General features: G+C 42.7%; 2 protein-coding genes across 5 annotated transcripts in view; both read right to left on the bottom strand.

Moving 5' to 3' along the window:
• STX3 (syntaxin 3) overlaps window positions 1-4,461 on the bottom strand; it is a 55,277-nt gene extending 50,816 nt beyond the window's left edge. For 2 of the 4 annotated variants that reach the window (XM_077321052.1, XM_077321053.1), the window contains exon 1: window positions 4,154-4,461. In XM_077321052.1, coding sequence (XP_077177167.1) covers window positions 4,154-4,183 — 30 coding nt within the window. In that variant the 5' untranslated portion in view covers window positions 4,184-4,461. The remainder of the gene's footprint in view (window positions 1-4,153) is intronic. The other 2 variants (XM_077321055.1, XM_077321050.1) reach the window with 2 other exon arrangements.
• A 7,730-nt stretch (window positions 4,462-12,191) lies between these two features.
• Window positions 12,192-13,139, bottom strand: LOC143828912 (olfactory receptor 10V1-like). Its single transcript, XM_077319074.1, has one exon. The coding sequence runs from the start codon at window positions 13,137-13,139 to the stop codon at window positions 12,192-12,194; it is 948 nt and encodes a 315-aa protein (XP_077175189.1).
• Window positions 13,140-18,924: the final 5,785 nt, after the last annotated feature.

Below are 18,924 nucleotides of genomic sequence, written 5' to 3'. Positions count from 1 at the left end.
AAATCCAATTAATAAATAAATGATAAATATCATATGAACTGGATGATTATTTGTGTATTAATGTTGATGGTATCTGCTGAAGTGCTCTTTACCTGCACTACATGTTTCAGTTAGTTTCCATAACCAATTCAAGGTGTTGGTGTTAATCTTCAAAGCCTTCAACAAAGTCTGGAACCCTCAAACCTATAGGAATGCCTCTCCCTTCAGGGCCTTCATTCCCTTCAGTCATAGAATCACAGATCATAGAATCATAGAATAGTACAGTTGGATGGGACCTCATGGGTCATTTAGTCCAATCCCCTGTACTATGCAGGACACTCACATCCCAATTGCTCACCTACTGTAATCTGCCACCCCTTTGCCTTCACAGAATCAGCCTCTCCGTCAGATGGCTATCTAGCCTCTGTTTAAAAATTTCCAAAGATGAAGAACCCACCACCTCCCGAGGAAGCGTGTTCCAGTGAGAAACCGCTGTCAAGAAATTCTTCCAGATGTTTAGATGGAATTTCTTTTGAATTAATTTAATTCCAGTCATTCTGGTCTGTCCCTCTGGGGCTAGAGAGAACAATTCTGCTCCAAACTCCCCCAACCTTTCTTCATATGTCTTGGTCTCCAAACCCCTCACCATCTTTATTGCCCTCCTCTGGACACGTTCCAGTTTGTCAACATCCCTCTTCAACTGGGGTGCCCAAAACTGAACACAGTACTCCAAGTGAGGCCAAACCAGAGCAGAGTACAACAGTAGCATCACCTCCCGTGATCTGGACACGATACTCCGTTTGATATAGCCCAAAATCCCATTTGCCTTCTTAGCCACTGAGTCATCGTCTAGGCCCTCTTGCAGGTACCTTACTCCAGGATGGCTCAGGTACCTGTTACCAGGGGCCTTCTCAGTTATGGCCCCTAGCCTGTGGAATGCATTCTTGGATAACACCTGTGCCCTGATGGACTTGATGTAGTGGTTAAGAGTGGTGGCCTCTAATCTGGAGAACCAGGGCTGATTCTGCACCTACTTTATTTATGCCGTTGTGGTTCCTGCTGAATTCAGATCGATTTGAACTTGAGTCTTCATCTAGTCCCCCCTTCCCCATTGAAACAGAAAAGTGTGCTGCACATGATTAAGGAAGCTCAGAAGGGAGGGGGGAGCCAAGCTCAGCAGGAACCTCTTTCTTTTCTTGAAGGGGGGATGACTGGAGAACGCAGAGGAAGGGGAGTAAATCCAAGAGGAAAATCTCTGCCGAGAAAAGTTAGGGCTTCCCTTTGAGGGAAACCTTGCAACCTGGGAACGAGGAAGCCTTTTGAACTGATGCCCTAGCCAATCAGGGCTTTTCTACAGCGGTAGAGGCTTGAGGCAGCTAGTTGGTTTGGGACAAGCAGTGAGCTGCAGCTTTACTAATGCCAGTTTTTCAAATACTGAGGGTTATATCCACTCAAGGACATTGCAGGGAAAAGGTAGGGTCACTCTGGATCAGTCCTGCTTGCTGCAGAGGGAAAATTTAAATTGCCCAAAATCAAAATGGAAATTGCACTTAGTGTGGAAGGCAAGGACTGAATCAACCTGGGATTGGAATAAAAGCTCCGTGCAGCTTCAGCCCAGGTTTGATTCCCCACTGGGTGACCTTGGGCCACTCACAGTTCTCTCAAAGCTCTCTTACACCCCACCCTGTCACACATGGTATCTGTTGAGGGGAAAGGAAGGGAAGGTGATTGTGAGCCACTTCCTTCAGGTAGTAAAAAGCAGGGTACAAAAGCAACTCTTCTTCAGGGCATGCAAAGCTGAATTAATTAGGTTGGCTTTTGGGGGTAACCATATGTTTGGGCTGTTTTAATAGTAGTATGGTGATAACCAAGTTTTTAAATATTTCAGTATTAATATTTTATATGCAGTCTGAAAGCTCTGCCCATGAGGATGGGAGTTCGATCCCAGCAGCCGGCTCAAGGTTGACTCAGCCTTCCATCCTTCCGAGGTCGCTAAAATGAGTACCCAGCTTGCTGGGGGGTAAACGGTAATGACTGGGGAAGGCACTGGCAAACCACCCCGTATTGAGTCAGCCATGAAAACGCTGGAGGGCGTCACCCCAAGGGTCAGACATGACCCGGTGCTTGCACAGGGGAAACCTTTACCTTTTACCTTATGTTGTTTTTACATTTTTGATTTCAATGTTTTAAGATTCCACAAGACCTTTCAGGTATTGGCAACTAAACAAATAAATAAATGTTGCATAATTTAGGACAAATACATCCTATCTAAATTTTCTCTTAAAGTCAAGCTCATCCTCTGTTTAGAAGGTACATAAACTAATGACCTATTTCAGCAACATTTGGAAAAAATAACCTAAATTTGAAGGGGGCACCTGGGTATGCCCACCACTATCATGCTGCCTTAGTGAGGCAGTGTTTTCAGACACAATTAAACACATCTCCCTTCATAAATTAAGTTAAGTTATTCCTGTGGCTTTAGGCCACTTCCTGTATTTTCCCATTTGTCACTTTGGCAAACCCAGATGTTACGTTTGATCTGCAAGAACAAAAGACAGACCCTCATTTCATGATGGCACAGCCAAGTCAGTTTCCACAGCATCCTTCCTTACTATTAGGCAACAGACTAGTGCCAACTGGGGGTGGGGGGGCTCATTGTGACAGAACATGGAAGATGAAATAGAACTAACTAACTTGTGAACATAATGACAGCCTATCTGTTTAAGTAGAAGACAGTCCTCTGAAAAGTTTAAGATGAGCAAAAAAATGAAGAAGCTACAGTGGAGAAGCTTAGACTAACACATGTTGAATAAGTAGCACTTTCTGGCAACAAAACCTGAGACATGCAGTAGACCGACAAAGAATGACCAACTTTGTGGCACTATAAGAATATATGTACAAACAGCTCCACAGTAACAATATTCCTTGGGAGACCTGCAGGCAAACTTGCTTTACCTGCTCGCATAGTTTATACTAATCTGTCAAGACTATATTTGAAAACTAAGAACATATGCAGAATTGAAATGCTACATCTCAGACTGTCAAGTCCTAAGACAAGGGATATCTATCATGCTTGTCAGTGACACAAAGAGCTTGAAATAAGGAACAGAACTTTCCAACAAGGATTACCTACAGGTACTATACTATTCCAGGGCATGAAGTAAAACAAAAACCATTAAACTGGAGTTCTATATCAAAAAAGTAGTGATTAGCTAAACTCTTTCAAAGACATTTTACATAACTGTATCCTGGGGCATATGTTTTAGTAAGCAATAGGGGTGGGGAAGGAGAGGAGTGTCACAAGGAAAGAAACCAGAAGGAGGAAGTTACAAGCCTACTGATCTTCATAAAACATTTGGTGGGAAGTGGGTGAAAACAGAAAAGAGACCAATTAGCCTCTTCCAAGAACATCCTATAAAACCCACTCCTCACCTAAGCCTTGCCAAACTTCCTCCCCAAGCCTACAGCCACCGTCTTTCTCCTCTGCTTCCACACTAGATCTGTGCTGTTCTAACACATACATTGGTGTGTGCACAATCTGAATGTACATTAACCACCCCATTTGATGCTTAGCTGACATTAGTTCCCAGAAGGGCACATTATCACAGATATACATTTGCCATTGTGTAAGCTTGAGAAAGACTCTCAGATTCCCCTTCTTTGAAACAATTAGATAATGCAGATCTACATTTCTCCAGCCCTTGTGGCACAGAAACTTTGAATCCCAGTGGACTATGGCTGTCCCAGTACTCCCTTCTTCCATTCTTTTCACTAATTTAACCACTCCGATCTCTACCATAGGCAAAATGTCCACCCCACCTTCTCCAATAAGGGGAAATTAAGCATGAACCGAATGACCCCTTACTGAATATGACCCCTCCCACAGACGAGAACCCCTGCACGAGGCTGTTAAAGCCATCATGGCAAGACTTCACGTTTCCCTTTTTCTGATATTATTATACCACTCATAATTCCCAATCGGATCCGTCCAGAAGCCCTGCCTTATGGCATAACAGATCAGAAGTGAAGGCTCTCTTCTGCCCCCCCTTACAAGTAACAATGTTGAGCACGAAAGCTTTACAGTGCCCGGTCCTGCTTCTCCCCCGCGAACAGGGCGTGCTGAGGGGACGATCCCACCCAAGCCGGGGGAATGAATGGGGCCAGCGGCACTCACCGCTTTCAGCTGCTCCAGCCGGTCCTTCATTTCGGGCAGGTGTGGCTATTGTTCTTCCTGTCTGCAGGGGACCAGGGATCCCAGGAGAAACTCCCCAAGGGGAGGGCTCCTCCAGGAAGTGGAGTCCCAACGCAGAGCAAAAATAGGAAGGTCCCTCCTCCTCCTCCTTTTGGCGCTCGCTAGGAGGAGCGCTTGAGTTTCATCAGGACGGGAGGAAAAAACTCCCCATACATCCCGCCCCCGCCTGCTAAAGCTAAATCTGTCTCGCTCGGCGTGTGTCTGATCCTCCAGCGCTGAGCCGCCCACAGCCGCTAATCCACAGTGACATACGAGGAGGGGAGGAGGGGGAACAGCAGGCGCCGCCTCCTTTACCTGAGCACAGAGCGAGCTTAAAGGGATATCGCCTGGCCGCGACGTGGGGCGGGTGTCGGTCCTGCCTGTTAGCGAGCGCTTCAACATAACCCGCGTTTCACCTTACGGGAAACAGCGGACGTTGGGACCCGGAGAGCACTGCGAAAGGGGCCTTTTGGTGGAGGTAGTTGCTTGAAACAAATAAAAGTTGCGAGGACCTCGTTCTCGCATATAATCTATGTGGGAACGTCATGACGGCACGTGGCCAGGCGTAGCTGGAGTTTTCTGCCAAGGCCACTGCAGCTGCCATGCTCTAGCTCGAAGTGGGGATAGGAAACTGATGGAGGGAAGGGCGACCTCTACTGCAGGCAGAAAATCTCGGGAATCCCTTTGGCCTCTCAAGTGGGGAAGACACAGAGAGGGAACAGCCCTTCTCAAGGAGCAAAGTCTGGGTTTTGGGGAAGGGCTGCCAACTTCCAGGTGGTACCTGGAGATTTCCCAGAATTTGAGCTGAGCTCCAGACAACGAAGAAGAGTTGGTTCTTATATGCTCCTTTCTCTACCCGAAGAAGTCTTAAAGTGGCTTAGGGCTATTCTGCACCTGATAAATATAGCAAAATGCTTACCTTCTACAGATGCCATTTTTTTTGGTGTTTTTCATGACGTTGCCAACATCCAGTATCCAAGCAGCAAACTGGTAGCTACAGTCTCCATTTTAAAGCACTAGCTGGGGAATCACATAAAGTGGATTCCCGCAGCTAAAAAGCACCAGCTAGAGGAGAGCAAACAGCAAGCCACACGGTAAGGAAATGTGTGGAGCTGAAGAACCGCTATCTCTGCCTCCACTTCCCACCCTCTGGTCCATTTCCCTTCTCTTGGGGATGATTTTTTTTAAGCCAACAGCCTGGAGCAACAAATAGGTGTTTCTCTCTCTTGGAGAGAAAGCAGAGCTGAGACACGGGCACTTCTCCAAGGCCTGAGCACTCCGCCCTGGGGGAGAGGAGGAGACATCTGAAAAGCTAAGCAGTGTCGCTCTGGAGAGGAAGGAAATATCGTTTCCTAATATTTAACAGGCAAACAAGGTGAGCAGCCTGGAATTCCCTGGATAAAAGTTCCGGTGTTTGGGTCTGAGACCCCACCCCACCCCTGTTTTAAGGATGCTCTCCTGGATTTGGACCAGGTTGAGCAGGGTCAACTTTGAAATGATCCTTCTGAGCTTTATGAAGGACCTGCCCAGGTGAGGGGAGTTTTCTTTGGCTGGGCAGGAACTGATGCCTTGGTTGTGTGGCTTCTGCAGCCCCTGCCTGGAAGCTAGCCATCACTGGCTTTTTGTGTCTTGTGAAGGTGGCTTTTGAGAGCAAAGAAGGCCAGGCATCCTGTTCTCAAGACTGATCTCAAGGGGAGAGGGAAGGAGGCTGCATGCTCAGACACCATCCCAGAAAACATTCTGCAGGAGAAAAAAGATTGGTAATGTCTTAGGAGACTTATTTTCCTAAATTATGCACCTCCCTGAGGTGGAGAAGGTCGCCAGTGGGCCTGACACTCTGTCGCCATAAGCTGTAAATCATAAGTACAAGCTTGCCTTGAAGACTGGCATCCATGTTTGTGTCCCATTTTGGACAGACAGCATTTTCACACGTGATCTGGTTGACATTTATTTTAGTGTCATTTTTGGCCAGGCAGTGTGCTGCAAATTAATCTTTAACATGGTATTATAGAAAGGGTGTTTATGGCGTCTATCTTTAAACTGCCCCTTCTGGAGCCGCGAGGTAAGACCCTGCCTCAACCCCGGCCCCGCTGAAGCCTACCGGCATCGGGAGCCCAACATTCTTCTGCGGCCCCATCCACGCCCTGGCCTGCCTCTCTCAGCCGCTCCAAGCCATCCCCACCCACTCTGCAGACTTTCCCTCTCGCCGGGGGGGGGGGGGGACGTCTAACGCCCATTTTATTGATGGAATAAAATGGGCTTTAAATCTAGTTTACCATAATTAAGCAATATTTAACACCTTTCTCAAATTTGATAGCTTTTCTGTCTGGTTCTCAAGGACAATACAAGAGTAATGAAGGACGGTCTAATTACAGAACCAAAACAGAAAGACCTATCAAATGGCAATACAATAAAATATCAAAAGAGAAAGAAAAGTGTCCTTTTTGTAGTTTTCCTTATCTTTATTTTGTGGGACTTCTGTTAAAACGGCATCCAGGTAATGTCTGTTTTCAGTGAAATTCTTTGCTCAGTGGTAAGAGCTGTACATTAAGTAAAAATTATTGTTACAATATCAAATAAATTATTACAATAAGTCTGATAAGTAAAGAAAGCCCCCTACCTCTGATTCTTCAATATTTGTAACACTTTTAAAGGTATCAGAAATATAAACCTGCAAACATAATATAAATTGTATGTTAACCTGCAAACATAATATAAATTGTATGTTAATCATTACTACCCTAAAGCATAAAATATTTTATCATGTTAATCCCTGTAATACTTTACCTTTTACATAGTAAAAGTATAATAATGGCCACAGGGTCACGTAAATATGGAGATCCCAGTCTGTGTTGACATGTTCCCAACTAACTAAGTTCCTACCATGATTTATATAGACTAAATTATCCCAGGTGTGGGTCATAATAACCGCAAATCTATTGGGCAATCATCCTGCAAGTACTATAAGAAACATGACAGTTCTAGTGATGTATTTAAGCCCAGTGGCTGCAGGGCATCCATGGAAAAAATGTAGAAGGATTCCTGTTGTAAAAGTTTCTTCTGTACATCAGTCTTCTGATATCTGTAGGTGGTAAGGTGTTCAATGCCAAAGAATCGTAATTAATTTGCTGTATGCTAAAATTCTACAGAGTGGCTGAGGATTGGAGCTTCAAGGTTTGAATGTCTTACTTTGGATTGATGTTCCTGGAATCTAATTTTTATAGATCTAGAGCTGATTCCAATGTAACATTTGTCACAGGGACAGTACACACAATTTTTTGTGGAACAATTAATATAACTAGTTACTTTGATAATAAAGCTGTTGATAGGATGTGTAAAGTCCTTGATTGGTAACAGGTTAGCACATAGGCATGAGCAGCAACTGTGATTACCTTTTGGCAACAATCTTAAAGGAACCTCCTCCAATAACCAGCTACAACTTGTTAATTCCCCTATATTGTGACTTCACCTCCATTTATTTATTTATTATTTATTATTTATTAATTGGACTTCTTACCCACTGCTCCCTGATGGCTCGTGGCGGGTTACAAATGTCTATATAAAATCCCCAATAAAATACCCCTTAAAACCACAGACAAAAATAGATCAATAAGAACAGCAAGATGCGGCATGCCACCATGCCACCTGCAAACTTTTTGACAGTCTTGTAAATGTTGTACTAGATCCAATGTTTATAGAGAACATTTTTAATGGAATTAGCCAAGTGAGAATATTCTAATGTTCTCAAGGACATCAAGAACCATTAGTGCCTATAGTACCAGTCCTGGGAAACCCATTTTGTTTCTCACGGATCATTGTCCAACTCCAGAGGTTCTATCAGGTCACTGTTTTAAGGGCTAGCATGTCATGACTGGTAATATTGCCTTTTCCAAAAATACCCTCTCCCCTTTCCCCCCCCCCTTTTCCTAGTAAGCCTTGTGTGTTTTTCAGTGTATTTGCTGTTCCCCTAATGCCCTTTAATAAAAGCCTTTCCAGTCTAACATCTGATTGGTTTATTCTGAGTTTCTCTAACGTATGGGTTCAGCTGTTCTAGGCCTTCCTTAGTTTCTGACCAGAGGGTAGTGTCATCAGCATACTGAAAATTATTTATATTCCTTCAATCTTAATTCCAGTGTTTGATTCTTTGAGTTCAGCCTCTCTCATAATGATCTCAGCATAGACGTTAAATAGAAAGGGAAAAGAATAGAACCTTGGTGCACCACTTTCTCTATTTTGAACCAGTCAGTATCACCAAATGGTATGTACAATGGCTTCTTGGTTTGCATAGAGTCGATTTGGTTGCTGTGTAGTACAAGTGTAAAGGCAATGTTTATGATGCTTAAACCAAGGGCCTTTTCGCACGGGGATCTTTGTTGCAAATTGTTTGCGGAATGAAAAATCGCCATTTAAAATAGTGGAATTCGTCGTTATGCATACCTGCCTTTGTAGTGGAATCAGTTGCGTTTTTTAGCGTTTCCCACAGGCTTCCGGTCTCGGCAGAAATCACTAGAAAGGAAGCGCTATTGCCAAGCTCGTCCCGCCCCTGGCCGTCAAGCAGCCAATGGGCAGCCGTTAGCATGCTCCCAAACAGCCCCTTTCCCTTTAAGAAAGGTTTAAAAAAAAAAAAACAGACCCATAGCAACGAATCTAGGTAGATTCGTTGCAACGGAGAGACCCATCCAGCTGCCTAATGTGAGCCGTCGTTTGATTGTATGATCGTTGGCACGCTGCCTCGAGTGATAAAAAAAAATCCCCCCCCCTCTCACGGGCCCGATTTTCGGCTGAATTTATGTGTAAAAAATAAAGGGACTTTATTTCAGCAAACGGGCTTTTATGTGGTTTGTGCTTAGTGACTAAAGGTGAAGGACTGAAGCCAGGGAAGCCTCTAAACAGAAAGAGGCTCGCTGGTGCGTTTATCCCCGCTCGCTCGGAGAAAAAAAAATGGCGATCGCTTCGCCGGAAGTTTGGAGGACAGGCTCAGGAGGAGGGACTTCGAAGAACCAGCAACAATGGTAACGCACAGGTCTTTAGCGCTACTGTTGCAGATTGGTTGCAGGAGTGTATCGCTATCCGGAGGGTGAATCCACTTTTCTGGATTCCCCTGAAAGCGCTACAACGAAGCGCTTTTTGCGGGTCGGTTTCAGGATTGTTGCAGATTGTCTACGACGTCGTGGGTTATGGCAAATTAGTAGCGTTTCCAATTAGTAACCATTGTGCTATTTTGAAGCCGTGCGAAATGGCCCCAAGTGTTTGTGATGCAAAACTGATTTTCATGACATAATTACTTTTAGAAAGAACATATATATTGTTTCCAGACTGAAATATGGCTGCTGCACCACAAACAAAAAAAGAAGTATAAGCAACATGGTGTGCTTTGAATTTTCAGTAGACCTAACCAGGAAAGTGGTGGATGTTTGTATTTTTGGGTAGGACACTAGAGATGTGACGTGGGAGCCAAGGAGGCAGCAGCCCCAAAATGTTTGGGAACTAATGTTCTAATGCAGGGGTAGTCAACCTGTGGCCCTCCAGATGTTCATGGACTACAATTCCCATGAGCCCCTGCCAGTGTTTGCCCCTGCCAGCATAGTCCATGAACATCTGGAGGACCACAGGTTGACTACCCCTGTTCTAAGGGAACAGTCCCCATATACATTGGTGGAGACCCCAAGTCACTCCTCTCACTTTGCCTCCATTAAAGCTAATTCCCCCAACTAATTAGCAGACTGCCTATTTGGGTAACAATTGATCTCATCCAGGAACTAATTAGTGTTCCTTTACTGTACTTGGGAAGGGTAGGGGGAATTCTAATAGCGCTCTTAAAGATGCACAGACAGTTTCATGTGGTTTTGCTGTGTTCCACTAGTATTTTGTAGATAGAGCTTATGAGGATAAATAAACAGTGAATTAGATTTCTGGCTGGTATGATTTCCTTCGCAGTGAGGATGTTGTGGACCCCTGGTTCACTAGCTCCAAAATTTCTCTGAAAGGAGACTGTTCTCCAGCAGTAAATAGCACATAGAAAAATAAATATGTACCATTTTTTTATTCTGTACTTGAAAAGCATAGAAACCTGAGTTTAAATGACAGCAGAAACAATATAAATTAGCCTTAAGACCATTGAAACCAAAAAGACAATATATGCTCTTAAACTCCACTGATTGCTGCATACAGTATACGTCAGTGAATGGAGATGTGCATCGTTCCTCATGTCCATCAATATGTCACATCATCTCTTCCACTCTCAGATGGGCGATCTTCAAGCATTAGGTCCATTTCTTTATCAGTATTTGTGTTTCAGTTCCATAAATGGGACAGACATGGTAGACAAGTTGATCCAATGTCTGCTAATTTTATTTATTTATTTAAATGTTTATTACTCAAAGTAGCTTACTATATAAATCAAATACAGAAAATAGATCAGAGAAAATATATAAAAACTGGAAATTAAAATCACAATTTAGGACTGCTAGTGACTTAATCAAATGTGGTCCTCAAAAACAATCTTCCTAAAGACTGGAACTGAGGAGACCAGAAACACCTACCTGCTACTCAAAATCCCCTCTCCCATGTACCCTCCAAACTGATGGGACAGCCAGGAGGGCTTTTTCCTGTGATCTCCAGGCAGGCACATATGGGAGAAGATACCTAGGTCCCAAGCCATGGTTCATATACCTAGGTCCCAAGCCATGTAAGACTTTAAAGGGCAAAGTCAATATCTTGAATACTGATCAGGAGTGGATCAGTAGCCAGTGTAATTGTTGTAGTGTTGGGGTCATGTGCACATTGTAACTGGCCTAAACCAGTAGTCTATCTAAAACAGTACTAGCTGCAGCTTCTGAACACTCTTCAAGAGTAGTCATAAGTAGAGTACATTGCAGTTCAGTTGAGATTTGAACAGGGATGGATCGCTCTGGCTAGATCTGACTGTACCAGGAAGGGGCACAGATAGTGCACCAACCTAAACTGGTTGGGGAAAAAAATTACAACAACCACTTGATTTTCTGATGTGACTGCTGTATCAAGCAACATTCCCAAGCTGCATACCTGGTAATCCTATCCAAGATTAGAGGAATGGGGATGGGAGATCCTCTAGTTTGGCACCTTTCCTCCTATATCAGGGGTTTAAGAAACTAGGGAAAATACCTCCCAGCAGGCAAGAAGCCTTTAACAAAATGATGTTTCTACATCACCTGGAAGTTATATGGGGACTTTGGTGACATCAGGGGGCAATGTTCTGGTTTTTGAGCAAAACTCTATGGTAAGAAGCTAATTCTACCATAGAATTTTGCCCCCAAACCAGAGTATCCTAACCAACATCCCTATGTCACTTATGGGAGACGTAGAAATGTTCCTTTTTTTCCCAGGCTTTATCCCTCCCCAGTGTCACTAAGTTGCTCCACATCCCCTGCTGGATGGTCTGACAGATCTGGCAACCCTATCAAAGTATTTGGTCAACTTCACTAGTAATCCTAAGAACCTCTGTTTTATCAGGATTAAGTTTGCTAATATGCAAACTGTATTCCTCATTTGATGACTACAGCATAAAATGCTAATTTATATTTGTTTGTGCCGATCAGACATCAACCATTACTGGCAGAGCTTTCATATAATCTCAAATTCATATTTTCATCCAAGGTAATCCTGACATTCAAATCATGGAAGACTGTGGCTCAGTGGAAGAGCACATATCCTATGTGTAGAAAGCCCAAAATTCAATCCCTGGTCCAGATAAAGGATCTTATTTAGAAGGTGTTGAAAAATATCTTTCTCTATCTGTGAAGAGCTGTTGCAGACCGGGAGATAACACTGATCTAACTGGACCAATGTCTTGATAGTGTAGCACAGCTTGATATGTTCATACTCCAAAACAATTTTTGCATGTGTGTGAATGAGTCAGTAATCAGACAAAAACTGATCAGTGCTCGACGTGTCCTATTGTGCTCCCACCATGCTGTAACACTAGTTGATTTGTCCAGAGCTATCATTGGAAAAACACTTTTCTCCTCAAGGTTCTCATCAACGCATTTTTTAACTCCTTATTTCTCATGCTATAGATCAGGGGGTTCAATACAGGAGTGATAAAAGTGTAGACCACAGAAACCACCCGACCTTCCACTGGTGAGTAGCTAGAGCTGGGGCGTAAGTATATTAAACTGCCACAGCCATACTGTAAAAGGACAACCATTAAGTGCGAAGAACAAGTGGAAAAGGCTTGTTTCCGGCCTGCAACAGAGCGGATGTGCAAGATGGCTGCCACTATGAAGGCATACGATATGCAGATTAGGAGGAAAGGGATGGTCAGTATTACAACACTGATAATAAAGAGGGTAACCTGATAGGTTTGGGTATCACTACAGACTAGCCTCAAGACAGCAGGAAAGTCACAGAAAAAATGATTGATCTCATTGTTGCCGCAGAATGGAAGTTGCAATATCAAGATGGAGAGCTGAATGCCGAACAAGAAACTCAGTGTCAATGTCCCAGATACAAGACTCACACAAACTGTCCAGTTCATAATGACAGTGTAGCGCAGTGGGTAACAGATTGCCACGTATCTGTCATATGCCATAACTGACAACAGGACACAGTCAGCACCTCCCAAGAAGATAAAGAAGAACATCTGTATGCCACATCCAACCAAAGAGATGGAGGCTTTTTTCACAGAGGCAAGACTGGCTAGAGTGAGCGGAGCGATGACAAAAGAGTATGCAATTTCCAGAACTGCTAAATTAGCTAAGAAGAAATACATGGGGGTATGGAGAGACTTTTCAGTATGGACAATGAACACAACAGCAGAGTTCCCAAGGAGGCTGAGGAGGAATAAAATCAAAAAAGTCCAGAAAAGCAGCAGCTGCATCTCTGGCACAGTTGAGAAAGGATGGAAGTGAAACAGGGTCATTCCAGTTTGGTTTTCATTCCTCAGTGCCATGTAAACTGGGATATGTGATCTGGCACAGGATAAAAAGAAAGAGAAGATTAGTCATAGAGAAGCCGATGTCACTCCCTGAACCAGTTAAGTAGACAAATTTATAAAATGACTCAAGGCCACAGGAGGGCAGAATTCACCCTGTTTGCAAATGAAAATCTTGCTCTCCTAAAAAGGTATTCCTATTTCTAACAAACATGGAATTGAACTGTACAACTATAATCCATAAATTTCAGTTCATGCTTCTCAGACCGAACATATATGTCAGCAAATTATTCCTAGAAGGATTTCTTGTGCTAAATCATTCATTTCACTCTGTCATTACTTTCCCTAACTCCTTTCTGTTGCCAGTTTAACTTTACTAATATTAGCCTTACTAGTCCCTTTACTGGACCAAAGACTCTTCCTACATCTTTGACCAGTCCACCCTGAGACCACAATTGTTTGGAATAAAGCTCCATTAAGATCAAAGGGGGTTACTTCTACAAAACTGTGTGTGAGAGATCAGTTTCTAAGCTGTGTCACTTTTGTGTTCTGTACAGCATCTAGTGCCCCAGTGATATGAAGTAAATGTTAAATAGTCATAATATTAGCACAGTACATAATACTAGCACAGTATATTAGACTGAATTAAGGACTGCGTTTCAGTTTTCATTATTATTATTATTATTATTATTATTATTATTATTATTATTATTATTATTATTATTATTATTATTATTATTTTAAATGCAAGCATTAAAGTTGCAGAATTCCCAGAGTAGACTTAAGTTTATAAAGATCATCCTGACATTATATATATATACACATAAATACATATACATTCATACATATATGCACAATCTATAACACTCTTTTTATATGACTAAACAGTCCCATTTTTTCATTAAAATGCAGACCAGTTATAAAAACTATATTTTGATGTATACCATCAATGAAAGGCTATCAGTATTCATGCAAGGAAGCTTTTGTCACCTGTCAGCATCCTATCCATCGGGCATTTCAACCAGTTTCATTCCACTGTTTTCATTGGGCTTTAGTAGAGACTAACTTTTCCTGCATTGTGCCTATTCTTGTTATATTTAAGTCATTGTTAGAATATTAAAATGTAAATTAATAAAACTTCCCACAGAATCACCATATATTTAATAGTTTGAAGCTGTCAGCCTATTCTTTATAATGACATGAAAAACTCATGATAGAGCATTATCCATAATTTCAGTGTTGTCCCTTTTCTGCAGTTGGAAACAATGAAAATGATAGTAACAGTTGCATGAACACAGAAGTACTATTACATTATGCTACATTTATTTATGTTCTACAGATATTCTAATTCAAGTGACAAAAATCAATTAAATGTATGTCTATGCCTCTTGTTACCCAGAGATTCAGTTCTATGATGGACATCTAAGAATTTATGTAGAAAGGTATTACTGATGTTCCTGTTCACCACTCCTAAAAAATATCACCTCCTCCCAGCCCTCATCAACCAGGTTAAGGTATTTATTCTGAACATTTTTCAAGTTTGTGGACTTTTTTCTTAACTACAGCAAATTCACTGACAGTAGTTGCTACATTGTCAAAGCTCAAAACACAAATATCAAAATTCTGATCCATGTTCAAATATCTACCATGCAACAAACATTAGTTTGGGCCAATGGTATTTTTACCTAAATAGAGCTGAGGCAATCCTCCTTAGCTGTGGGCAAAAATAAATGTCAGAGCTGTAGCTGTGAAGACTTTAAATATCTTGCAGGGTCCGTAGGGAGTGAGCTATTCCCAATGCCTCATTCAGAAAGGTATCAAACATTAGTTGCTCATGCATGTTGAGTAGGCATAGAAGAAAGACTATGGCCATCGCTATAATTGAACAGGTATTTAACAAGTGTGCTTTGTTCTGGAATAGAAATGCAGTGATAGTAAAATCAAGTTATGATTTTAAAAATATAAATATGTCTTGGTTGCTATCAAGTTGTCCTTAGGTTTGTATTTGTACAATTATCCTACGTAATATGTCTTTTAGCTGGTCAAATTTTTGTTCCTTCAGAACCAACCATCACTATATCAGATCATATGTTCTCTAACCCAGATCAGCAGCACAAAAAATTCAGCTGGAAAAAGAGCTATTCCCAGGACATCCCTAGCAACCTTGTAACTGATCATGTCATGCCTACTGATCATGTCACTCATGGACCATGGTGCTTTTATCAATATATATAAAACACCCCTAAGAGTGATGATAGAAATATTTATATGATCTCATGATACCCATCTCAAACTCTTTCTCACATTTGATGCTTGAGCAGCTGACCAAGAAAAGACCACAGTGCCTCCTATACTACAGACCTCCATAGCTCAGTGGTTAGTAGGCTTCCATGTAGAACATATAGGTGACAGGGTTGCTAGGATAATGGTTTGAGTTCTGCTTTGGTAATTCCACAGCTAATAAAAGTCTATGCAACACATTTCTATTGATGTTCCTGTGGTGGGAACAAGAATTCTGTCAACAACAACAACATCATTATCAAACAAACAGTGTGGTGGTTGGTGTCTGTTACCGACCGCCTGACCAATGAGAGGATGTGGATGCTGCACTTTGTGAGCATCTTGGGAGAATATCCAAGCGGCAGGACATTGTCATCATGGGTGACTTCAATTTCCCAGATGTGTGCTGGGAAACAAACTCTGCAAAGCATCCTCAGTCATGCAACTTTCTGACCTACCTGGCTGACAATTTCATTTATCAAATGGTAGATGAACCCACAAGAGGTTCAGCCATACTGGACTTAATACTGACCAACAGACAAAAGTTGGTGGATGAGGTGAAGGAGGTGGGGACCCTAGGGTGAAGTGACGATGTCCTCATAGAATTCCTTTTCAGATGGGGAGCCAAGGAAGCTTGTAGCCAGACGCGGATGTTGGATTTTCGTATGGCAAACTTTAATAAACTCAGAGACATGATGAGTGTTATACCATGGATGAGAATGCTGGAAGGGAAGGGAGCATGTGAAGGTTGGGCGCTACTCAAACAAGAGCTATTGCATGCTCAATCCATGACTATCCCAGAAAGACGAAAACATTGCAGGAACTCTAAGAAGCCTATTTGGATGAACAGAAAACTTCAAGAGGAACTAAGAAAGAAAAGGGAAATGTTCAGGAAATGGAGGGAAGGACAGAGCTGTAAAGAGTACCTACAGATTACTAGGCACTGTAGATCAATCATCAGAAAGGCCAAAGCTGAGAGTGAGCTAAGATTGGCCATGGAAGCCCATTGTAACAAGAAAAGATTTTTCAGTTATGTGAGGAGCAAATGTAAAGTAAAGGAGGCAATAGGCCCACTGTTGGGTGCAGATGGACAAACTCTAACGGAGGATGCAGAGAAAGCAGAAAAGCTCAGCGCCTATTTTACATCTGTTTTTTCCCCACAGGTCAAAGGGTTTAGGCACATCTAGAGATGGCAGTAGCCAAGGGATAGTGTCTGGATGGCAGGTTGACATGAATAGAGAGGTTGTCGAGAGCTGTTTAGCTGCACTGGATGAGTTCAAATCCCCTGGGCTGGATGAAATGCACCTGAGAGTGCTCAAAGAACTTTCCGGAGAACTTGCAGAACCCTTGTTCATCATCTTCAGGACATCTTTAAGGACTGGAGATGTCCCAGAGGACTGGAAGAGAGCAAACGTTATTCCGATCTTCAAAAAAGGGAGGAAGGATGACCCAGGAAACTACAGACCAGTGAATCAGACCTCTGTTGTGGGGAAGATAATGGAGCAGATATTAAAGGGAGCTATCTGCAAACATCTGGAGGACAATTTGGTGATCCAAGGAAGTCAGCATGGATTTGTCTCCAACAGGTCCTGTCAGACCAACCTGGTTTCCTTTTTTGACCAAGTAACAGGTTTGCTGGATCGTGGAAATTCGGTTGATGTCGTTTACTTGGATTTTAGTAAAGCTTTTTATAAGGTTCCCCATGATGTTCTGATGGATAAAATGAAGGACTGCAATCTGGATTTTCAGATAGTTAGGTGGATATGGAATTGGTTAGAGAACCACACTTAAAGAGTTGTTGTCAATGGTGTTTCATCAGATTAGAGGGAGGTGAGTAGCGAGGTACCTCAGGGCTCGGGGCTCGGTCCGGTACTTTTTAACGTATTTATTAATGATCTAGATGAGGGGGTGGAGGGACTACTCATCAAGTTTGCAGATGACACCAAATTGGGAGGACTGGCAAATACTCCAGAAGATAGAGACAGAGTTCAACGAGATCTGAACACAATGGAAAAATGGGCAAATGAGAACATGATGCAGTTTAATAAAGATAAGTGTAAAGTTCTGCATCTGGGTCAGAAAAATGAAAAGCATGCCTACTGGATGTGGGATACGCTTCTAAGTAACACTGTGTGTGAACGAGACCTTGGGGTACTTGTGTATTGTTAGCTAAACATGAGCAGGCAGTGTGATACAGTGGTAAAAAAGGCAAATGCCATTTTGGGCTGTATCAACAGGGGTATCACATCAAAATCACAAGATGTCATAGTCCCATTGTTTACGGCACTTGTCAGACCACACCTGGAGTACTGTGTGCAGTTCTGGAGGCCTCACTTCAAGAAGGATGTAGATAAAATTGAAAGGGTACAGAGGAGAGTGACGAGGATGATCTGGGGCCAAGGGACCAAGCCCTATGAAGATAGGTTGAGGGACTTGGGAATGTTCAGCCTGGAGAAAAGGAGGTTGAGAGGGGACATGATAGCCCTCTTTAAGTATTTGAAAGTTTGTCACTTGGAGGAGGGCAGGATGCTGTTTCCGTTGGCTGCAGGGGAAAGGACAGGCAGTAATGGGTTTAAACTACAAGTACCACGATATAGGCTAGATATCAGGAAATATCCTGTCATGTAAGAAGATCATAGTCTGATGAAAGGTGCTTGCACTCGAAAGCTCACGTCTTGAATAAATCTTTGTTGGTCTTAAAGGTGCTACTGGACTCTGATTTTATTGTGCTACTTCAGACCAACACAGCTACTCATTTGAATCTATCTTCATCGTCATTATCATTATTATTATTTGATTTATTTTCCACCGCTCTTGGCAAGCCGTCTCATGGTGAGTTACAGAATAAAACCCCATATAAAACACAATATAATACCCTCATTAAAATATATACCTCAGCGGCAGAACTATCTCCCGCTCCCAAAGCCATTATGGGCTGCCTCTCGGTGCGCCATAGGGGACTACGCATGCTGGTGGTTCACCAACGGCGATAATCTGGCACAGTGCTGATCTCTTCTAGAGTGCCCATCTGGTCTTCCAGTTCCCGGCCTTAACTGTAGACCTAGAGGAAGAGCTCTGTCTTGCAAGCCCTGCAGAACGCCGACAGTTCTGAAGAAAGAAGAATGAGCTTTGCAACTGCAAGCAATTAGCTTACATGCCATGATGGTTAGTCCTTCAGTGAGGAAGAGGGCTGCAATGAAAACAGGAGAAGTGGGTTCAAGATCAATTCTACCAGGCAAAACCATTTTTAGTCTCCTACCACCAATACCCTTAGCAGGAAAAGGATGGTTGCAGGAGGAACAGACAACAAATCTCCCACACCAGATAACATTTCAATAATCACTGAGCTACAGAAACAGAAGGGTTTATTATCCCCTATGATAGTTTGTTGTCTCCCATCCCAGTCCCAAGTCTCCTAGGCAGCTAGAATAGTACTGAAAGATGCTATCTAGAACCGTAGCAACATATAAGGACCTTTGCATTTCCCCAGTGGGACAAAGAGCAGTTCTGCAGGACCATTTGA

This window comes from Paroedura picta, chromosome 2, assembly GCF_049243985.1.
Source record: "Paroedura picta isolate Pp20150507F chromosome 2, Ppicta_v3.0, whole genome shotgun sequence".
Lineage (NCBI taxonomy): Eukaryota > Metazoa > Chordata > Lepidosauria > Squamata > Gekkonidae > Paroedura > Paroedura picta.
The sequence above is the reverse complement of the archived record's forward strand: the minus strand, read 5'-3'. Positions and strand labels throughout refer to the sequence as shown.